This window comes from Heteronotia binoei, chromosome 18 (genome assembly GCF_032191835.1).
Source record: "Heteronotia binoei isolate CCM8104 ecotype False Entrance Well chromosome 18, APGP_CSIRO_Hbin_v1, whole genome shotgun sequence".
Lineage (NCBI taxonomy): Eukaryota > Metazoa > Chordata > Lepidosauria > Squamata > Gekkonidae > Heteronotia > Heteronotia binoei.
The window spans coordinates 33,834,175-33,842,945 of NC_083240.1; the positions used below are offsets into that span (position 1 = coordinate 33,834,175).

General features: G+C 43.2%; 1 protein-coding gene across 1 annotated transcript in view; it reads left to right on the plus strand.

Moving 5' to 3' along the window:
- The window catches only part of RPA1 (replication protein A1), a 74,609-nt gene extending 66,330 nt beyond the window's left edge, over positions 1–8,279 (plus strand). Inside the window, exons 16-17 of the mRNA XM_060259540.1 lie at positions 4,021–4,107; positions 7,278–8,279. Of these exons, the coding sequence (XP_060115523.1) occupies positions 4,021–4,107; positions 7,278–7,388 (198 nt within the window). The 3' untranslated portion in view covers positions 7,389–8,279. The remainder of the gene's footprint in view (positions 1–4,020; positions 4,108–7,277) is intronic.
- Positions 8,280–8,771: the final 492 nt, after the last annotated feature.

An 8,771-nucleotide genomic window follows, 5' to 3' on the forward strand; every position in this document is an offset into this window, starting at 1 on the left:
TAGCTAATTCCATTCCCGTAACCCTTTGAAGATAACAAGATCCTGCTTAGTTTCTCTAAGAACAGGGCTCTCACTCTAGCTGTACTTTGGGCTCCCTTAGGATAACACAAGTGAATAACCCCATAGTGACTCTGGTCTTGGTGCTGGTTCCTGATAATGGGAACAGTAGTCTGAGAGACCCAGGGACATAAAGATTTGCCACAAAAAGAATAACCTTGCAAGGTCCATGAGGCCACACTCCTAGGCAATTAGAGCTTGAGCTGGAAATTTCCTCGCCTCTAGAGTTGTACTTTAGGTCACAAAGCATGTTGTCTCTGTCTGGAACCCGCATGCTGACTCTATCAGGCTGTGCAATAATCTTCTAAAAATTTTGTGGCTGCTAATCCCGTGATAATTTATTTAAAACATGTATTAGGTACCTGTCTACCTTATGGAACTCAAGGTGGCTCACAATGTAAATAGAATATGATAATAAGCAAAACATATAAAAGTCCATGGATTAAAATGACAGTTTAAAACCACCAATGGGCACAAAAGCTAAACTTGAGCACTGTCCTGAATAAAACCTTTTTCAGCTGACTTCTAAAGATTGAGAGTGATGAAAAGAGATCTCTGGTTAAAACACTGGAGCATAGATCAAGGTTCAAAAACGTAATTTTCTCTACTGCCCCCTTTAAGGGAGGGTAATTATTTGAGGATTCGGCATTCGGATCTTAAGGACCAGAAAAAAACCATGCCCTCCACTTCCAGCTGATATGATTACAAACTGTCCAGTCAAGAAATCTCTTCCTTTCCTTGCCATGGGTCCCAATTCGATGCCAGGGAGTGCAAAGACAGTAAGTCTTTAAAACCTTCTGAAAACAGGCCAGGGTTCCAGGTCCAGCTCCTTCTCTTCTTCCAGTCCAGCTTCTGTTCCTCATCAGCCAGAGAACAGGGCATAAATCCTATCAGGCATGATGCCAGACTTCCACTAATCAAGGGAAGCCTCAAAAGATTCTGTCCAGCCTGGGGAAAGTCCATAATGGATCTTTGGGTGCATCAAGCAATTCTCCGTGGGTATAAATTAGAGCTCTCCAACAAGTTAATAGCTTCTCCAAGGCCTAAGAAATTACAGAACCATCAGACAGTACTTCATACAGGCAGTCCGCTGAGAGACCCAACTCCAATTGAATTAACGTACACCAGCCTGATGGGTAGGGGGGCTCAGTACCTCAGCCTCTTAGCCCAGGGCAAGTGGTCCACAACAGTCAACACACAGCATAAATTGGCTAGAGTCACGAGCATCAGACTAATCCTTCATGTGTTTGTACAGTGTGGAAGAAAAGCATGTTAGAATCTTGATGGACAGCACCATTGGGACAGTGCACATCAGGTGCTGATAAGGAACAAACAGTTCCTACAACAGGAGGATTCTCTCTGTGATGCAACCTATGAATTGGTGATCCTCCTTCCCCTGGAAATAGAAGGTCTCTGCAAATTTGTAGCACACCCCTGCCTCTGAAATCAGTGGAATTAGGAATACATTCAAGGATATCCTCCGCTCCACTAACGATAAGAAAATGCTCCATTGTTTTGTTCTTTCACAAAATCTACCACAATTATGAGTAGTTCGCTACTGTTTTTCTTCCAACCATTACTTTCATCTGTTGCCAGCTGTCTCCTAACTGCTGGTTCTGCACACATACACACCCATACATGCATCACTGCCACAGCTTTTACTTGTTTAACTTATTCCTGAAGTTCTGTTCCTATAAAAGGACTTTAGGGGTGATAATGTAGTAGTAATAGCGCAACAACAATACAGGAATCCCTTCTTGTCCTAGAATCTTCCTTGTCAAGTTTCTCTGAGCTCTGGAAGGCTTGAGCTGGCTCCCCTGTTTCTCTTTAATTAACACTCAGATGTCCTCTTTGTTCCATACCTCCAGAAGCATACGCAGTCCCTGTTGTGGCCATTCCCCCTCTCCCCCTTTTGAGTACTTCTGCCTTGTTTGTGGGTGGCCAAGTTCTGTTTTCCTCATCTGGGGGGGGGGGGCACTGATAATTTACTATGAGAGAGAGTGATGGCACATTTTGTATTTTTGAAACACTGAAATATGTTTGCTTTAGAAGAAAGCAAGACATATATTGCAGATATTTTAAAAACCCAAGAACTTAATTGCACTGGACAATTCCAGCACTGGGTGAATGCTCTGATTCCCCCTGACAAAGCCTGCACAGTGAAACATGTTGGGACTTTGTACAATAAAATGTTAGTCATCTATTACCTGGCATTTTTCCTTTTTGTTCTGTTGGCACATTGCTAGATGCAGCCTATTTTGTCTTCATCTCTAGACATGTTAAGGGCATGGCTCACACCAGCACCATAGGGAAGATCATGATTGTGTTGTCTTCCAAAGTTCTCTGGATTTTCAGTGCTCTCCCTGCAATGGAACACAGGTCATTCTTATTAAACTTCACACAAACTTCAGACATAGATGAGGGTTCTTATTCGTCATGCCTAATTTTTAAAAAAGAAGTTCCTAAAACTGAAGCTTGCCTGGGAGCCCTGATGATTAATCTGCAAAGCGCAGCTCCTTCATTCTGTGTATGTGGGGACAGGCTGCTGTCCCTTGGGGTGAAGGGAAAGCACTTTGTGTACACAGTGAGCCACTGCTTTCTCTAATTCTAACTTAGCCCTTGCATTGAAATGCAGTTCTGTGGCGCCGAGTCTTGGCATGCATTGAGCCTTTCTTTTAACTTCCTTCTCTGAGAACAAAGAACAGGAGTTAGTGACAGATGTCTGGGAACATGTTAGCTGTACATTTGTATGTGTTTTGTCAATACATTATGTAGTTCCAAATTACCATTAACATTCTCTCGGAACCTCAGACAATCTGTTCAAATTACAAATATAAGAAAATAAAAGCTGAGGCCCCACCCCAACAATATTAGAGATGCAATTGGTGTACCATTAATACGGGTGCAAAGTCTCATTTTTTACTTCATTTGGTGCTGGATTTCAGTCTAAACTCAGGTTCAGAAACGCTGATCTTTCTGCCCCAAAGAAACCCACATTGGTCTAATCTGAATGGTTTTATATATGTGGCAGTGCTTGGTCATTAACTTGAAATGCTGGGATTCTGTCACTAGGTCAAATAAGCACAGCATCCTTCTGAATTCAGGGTGGAACAGAGATAAAAAATAAGACCCTGTGGCCTCTGAGAATGGCTCATTGGAGTAGGACTTGGGAAATCTGTGTTCAAATGCCACTCAGCCTTGGAACTTATTGGGTTACTAGGCCATTCACCCCTGGCCTAATAGGATGGTAGTGACTGAACTAGAGAAGGGTGAACCATGAATTTCTTCTGACATCCCCCTGTAGTGGCATAAAAATGTGACAGCTGGTAGAAATCAGGTTAGTTTTAACCCTGGGAGAAATATATACTGGGAAGACTGTAGAGATTGCTTACTTAATGAACCAATCTCCTTTATTTTGTACCCTGATGCTTGGTATTTATACTGCAGGTTCATCCTTTCTCATTCAGCTCCAAAAACCAGCCTCCCTCCCCCAGTTTGTTACAGAAACCAAAAAGGCAGTTAGCGCCTGTCCCCTTTTGAACAACTAGAGTGTCAGGACATGACTTGTGCAATATGCTGAAAGGCTGTTAATAAGTTCCTGACAAAACATCTGTCCAGGTTGGCATGCTGAGTGATCATAAGAAAACATCAGGGTTGACCAAATGGGAAGCCCCTCCGGCCCCCTGGGGTTGATGTCTCATTTTGGATTAATGTGCTATAAAGAGGCTTCTGAGCTTGGGATAGTAATGCTATGCTTTTTCCCCCTGTCAGAAGCTCTGAACATAGGGATGGAACTCAGGGGAAGGCTTAATATGCCATAGTTCTGTTCTATTAAAATTGTTGTTATACCTTTTCTGTCCTGTCCCCCTGGCTTGCCAAGATATGGTGGACTTGAGAAGTATCTACAAAGCTCAGTCTTACCTGTTGACATCTGCTTGTTATGTTTTGTTTTCTCTTGAACAGAATGAGCATGCTTTTGATGAGATAATTCAGAAAGCCAGCTTCACTACCTATGAGTTCCGGATCCGAATTAAGCTGGAGACTTTCAATGTAAGTCTGATGTGTACTGAACAGCTAGTAGATCTTTGGCTCTGTGTCTGGAATGCCTTTTTATAGGTTCAACTAGGGATATGCTCAGAAATATGTTTTGTTTGCTGTTGCTTTTTTGAATTATTAGATTCAATTTTTTAAATGGGAAACACATTTTCATATGTAACTCCATTCCCCAACTTGTGGGAAGAAGTTATGAGGGATTTTCAACCAAGGGATTTGTCATATTTCATGCTGATAGGAGAAAACATCTGAGTTGTTTTAAATAGGCAGTTACAATGCTCACTTTTGGGGGGTAATTCAAGAAAGATCATGGGCATGAATAATAGGCAGATCCTTACATTGGAATCCACTCACTCATCTTGTTTTTATGCAAGATCAGAGCACATGGGTTGAACTATGCACCCCACCCACCACGCCTTACTTGCTGGTTTCTGGTGCTTGTAGCATTTTATGCTTGTCTGCACTCTGGGACTGGAGGTGAACTCAGCTATGGGGGAAAATTCATTGTGAATTAGGCACGGAAAGGTGGAGTTAGCTCCCCTTGCCCTTCATGCTTTGTTTTTGTTTTAAAATAGGAGCAACCTTCACATTCCTTTTTTTTAAAAAAATACACATGAATATTAAGTTGCCAGTCTCTCCCTGCCCCCCACTGGGGCCAGTAGCATCTGGAAGGGGTGGAGTCACTCATGAAATATTAAAGACGTCAAGAGAGCACTGATCGCTCATGGCTCATTGGGCTGTCCATAGTCTCTTCCCCCCTCCCCATGCACCATTTATTGCAGCACATATATTAAGATGAAGTGGCAAGCTCCGTTTGTTATTGGTGGGTGGGGCATTTGCCTCTCACTCTGCAGCAGAGCTTACCTACATTGCCAGCACGTGCCAGCAAAATGTTTACCCATATGCTGTTCTAGAACAGAATAGCAAAGCAACAGGAGTCGCTGCGCTTACATAGAATCAAATCCAAGCTCTCTTCAAACCAGCATGCCAGCGATGTGGTTGGTGTAAACAACAGATTGGAAAGGCAAACCTGCAAAGAGGCACAGCACTCTTTGGTGGTAAGATCTGTGTACAGCTCTACAAAATGGTTGATGTCCCTGCTCATCTCCCTGCCGTCCCACAAGGGAATTGTGTGTGAAAGCCATGACCCTTTGAAGCTTATTCTGAGTGCAAGGCTCTCCTCTGACAGTTTTTTCCACCTCTGGATTGAGTGAGGGAGAGAGTGAGAGTCCCAGTTCTCCTTCAGTTTTCTCTGCTGGTGCAGGGAGAAGACACATCAGAGAGTTCTTATGTGTGGATTCTGTTGAAGATATGCACGAAGGAAAGGAGTAAGGTTTTGTTTCTTTCCCTTCCCTTCATAGTGCACAAAGCATGGGGAAAATAGTATAGTCAGATGATTCTGCATTGTGCGTCTTTTGTCTGAATAAAGGACATGTTTCTAGAGCAGGGGTGTCAAACTCATTTGTTGTGAGGACTGAATCTGACTTAAATGAGACCTTGTTGGGCCAGGCCATGTTGGGGTGAAGTGATGCCAATTACAGCCTGTCTGAGCTTCTGGCATTGAAGACCAAGATTAAATTTAAGTGCAGATAAAAGTCAAGACAAACTAAACAGCAAGAAAATCTTGCTTTTTCTGTACCACAAATATACCTGATCTCCCTAATGAACTGATTGGAGAGGCCTGTTACAGTACTGAGGGCCCGATGGAACCATTATTTCCATTTCAGAAGGAGAATGAGGAGGACATTCACATTCCTACAATGTGCAAATCCTCTCCCCTCTCAAGAGGAAAAGGATTATGAAGACAGAGCAAGAGATGTGTGGGAGGTGTTCAACAGAGACTGTTATTTTGAAAGATAATAGCTGGAGCCATCGCTCCTCCGGACATTGGGTTCCTTATTCTTCATACTGCGCACCAATATACTTCGTTTTTTGAGATAACTGGGACTGCAGATACCTTCTCTGTGGCAGAGACATACTCACAGATGCTCACCTTCATACTCCAGGGCCCAACTTCTGGAGAATTTATCTTGAAGAAAGGTTACATCAGTTCCATGAAACACAGCTCCTTTCCAAAGTGACATACTCTCACCCAGACAATAGCAGATCTGGTTACAGTGCCTGATGCAGAGTCTGATGTCAAGTGTGAAACATTGGCATCACAAACTCCAGACCCTGTCTTTTGCTTTCTTCAGTCTGAAACCATTGGAATTATAGCATTCTCTGTCAAGCAGGGACTGTTGAGCATTCAGTGGATCCATGACAGTCACTACTCATAAGATAAGTATGTTCAAAACAAAAGATTCATTCTGTTGATCTACTGGGCTGGAAAGTTTATTCCTCCTTAGCCTAATCCTTGCAGAGAGCCAGCAATCATGGCATTGTGGATTGTTACCAGATAGTTTGTAGGAGATAAGGAAAATGTGCAGATGATAAGGAAAAGTTTGTACAAGTCTTATCGACCAGGGACATAAAGCTACTGAAATGGAACTAATAGAACAAAACACATGGCTGATTGTATGGCTTGGACCCTGTTCACAGTGACCCTTAAGAGACATGTCTGGCTGATGTCTACTGCATTACCTGTTGAGCTCAAGACTAAGATGAAGGATCTGCCACTTGCGAGAGCTGAACATTTCATCAGCTATGCAGATGAGGCATTAGAATTTACTCGCTGCTTCTAGAATTCACAAAATGCTTTCATCCGGAAATTTGTAATAACATTGAGTAACATCCCCTGGCAGTTCTGCAGTCTCACCGGAGAGTTCTTTGAACACATATGCCACAAAGGCTATCTTGCCTCTGTGGCTTTCCTTATTCCTAGCCAGCATAGTAAAGAAATTACAACTTCAGCACATAAAGGATATCTCCTTTTTTCCCTTGCACCAAAGGATGCCACTTGATCTTCTGAACATCAAAATCCACCGCTGAGTATCTGAGATTCACACACTCCAGAGCCCAGGGCAGAGAACTATTGTTAGCATTGTTTTCCCCTACAAATAATGCTTTACTAGAGATCTGATTTTCTGTTGTAGAAGGTAGTATGATTATCTCTGGGTGGGGCTGGGAAGCTGAGAGGCAGCGGCTTTCCATATCAGGCAGTTGCTAATAGTACAGCATCCCCAATCATGGTCTCTGCCCTCACCTGATGCTTTTCTCTTCCCAAGGACGAATCGCGCCTGAAGGCTACAGCGATGGACATAAAGCCCGTCAACCACAAGGAGTATAGCAAGAGGCTGATCATGAACATCCGGAAGAACGCTGCACAGCTTGCATGAGCAGCCTGGCAGAACAGAACATCTTGAAACACAGGTGTCAGTTGGTTTCTCCCCACCTTGTGTCAGCCCCATTCGGCACAAGTTCCACCATGCTTTGCAACTCTCTCTACCAACTTGATTGTCTCCTGTGTTTTTGAAACATGGCTGAGTGCTGCCATTGGATGAAGGAGAGGGTGCTGTGCTAAGTGGCAGAGAAAACGACATTCTGCCCTGGGATGTCTGGTTGTGCCTGGCATGGAAGTTCCATTTTATTTAGGCAGGGCTGGACATAACTAGTGAAATGTCTGGTTTTCCTTCTTCCCAAAATTCTGGAAAGGCTAGTGATGGGTTCTGTTTTAGAGAGGGTGGAATAGAACCCCAGGTACACCCTTCCCCGGTGCTAGAGTGCAGATGCTTCTATTATCACAATCCAGGTCCTCCCCTCTTCCTTTGCATTCAATGACTTTCTTCCTGCCACAGGTACCAGGCAGTTGTTACTGCTTGGAATGACAATATGGTAGAATTATTAATCAAAGACATATCTCTTCTATCTGAAGAATATCCTTCCTTCAGGGTTTAATAGACTGAGTCAGATGGGCCTGATATTAATCAAAATTGTCTCTTCTGAGAGAGGCTGATAAGCGTTGACTCTTCATCCCTCTGGGAAATCGAGGCAACTACAAAGCACTGCTTTAGTTTTTCACTTCAATTAAGATTGCATTTTTGAGGCTGCTGACCGCACGGGGTCTGCTGCCTGTCCATATATATTTCTTTGTGTTTGTATGCCAATGATACTCTTTTTGGATTTGTTTGTAACTGATGTGAACAAATGGGGAAGTGATCATTCAGATTGAGGACATAAGGTGGGTTCCCCCCCCCCCTTTTCTCAATAAACAATGCTTAGTTCTTGTATGTTGTGCATTCCAATTCTTGTAAATGGCAACAGTTTTCTCATTACTGGAAAGCAATTAATTAGTTTTCATAATACATTGTCTCTGGGAAGAGACAGTACCTTATTACCAGCGCTGAATTTAGCTGCATGGAGGAGCGGAGTTTTCTCAGCAAGTGTCAATATTGATATGTGATTGTTGTTTTTCTGGTGAAGGTGGCATGGGGGGGGGGGTATTAATGTGTACACATCAGCCTGAAACTAACTGGGCCTCGAGATTCTATGCATACAGTGCCCTGGAATTGAAAGCAGTAATTGTGTTGCTGGGCATTCCAGTTGGTAGAGCAGCCTAGCTCTGCACGCTTCTGATCACATTAATTATGCATTCTCTGGCTGCAGCAAAGCATTGAATATACAGCTCCCAGCAGCCATGCTGTGTTGCAGTTTACCTTTGGTAACAAAATGTGTTGCAAATGGTTTCTTGTGCATATGGAGGCATTCACTGCCTGTCACAT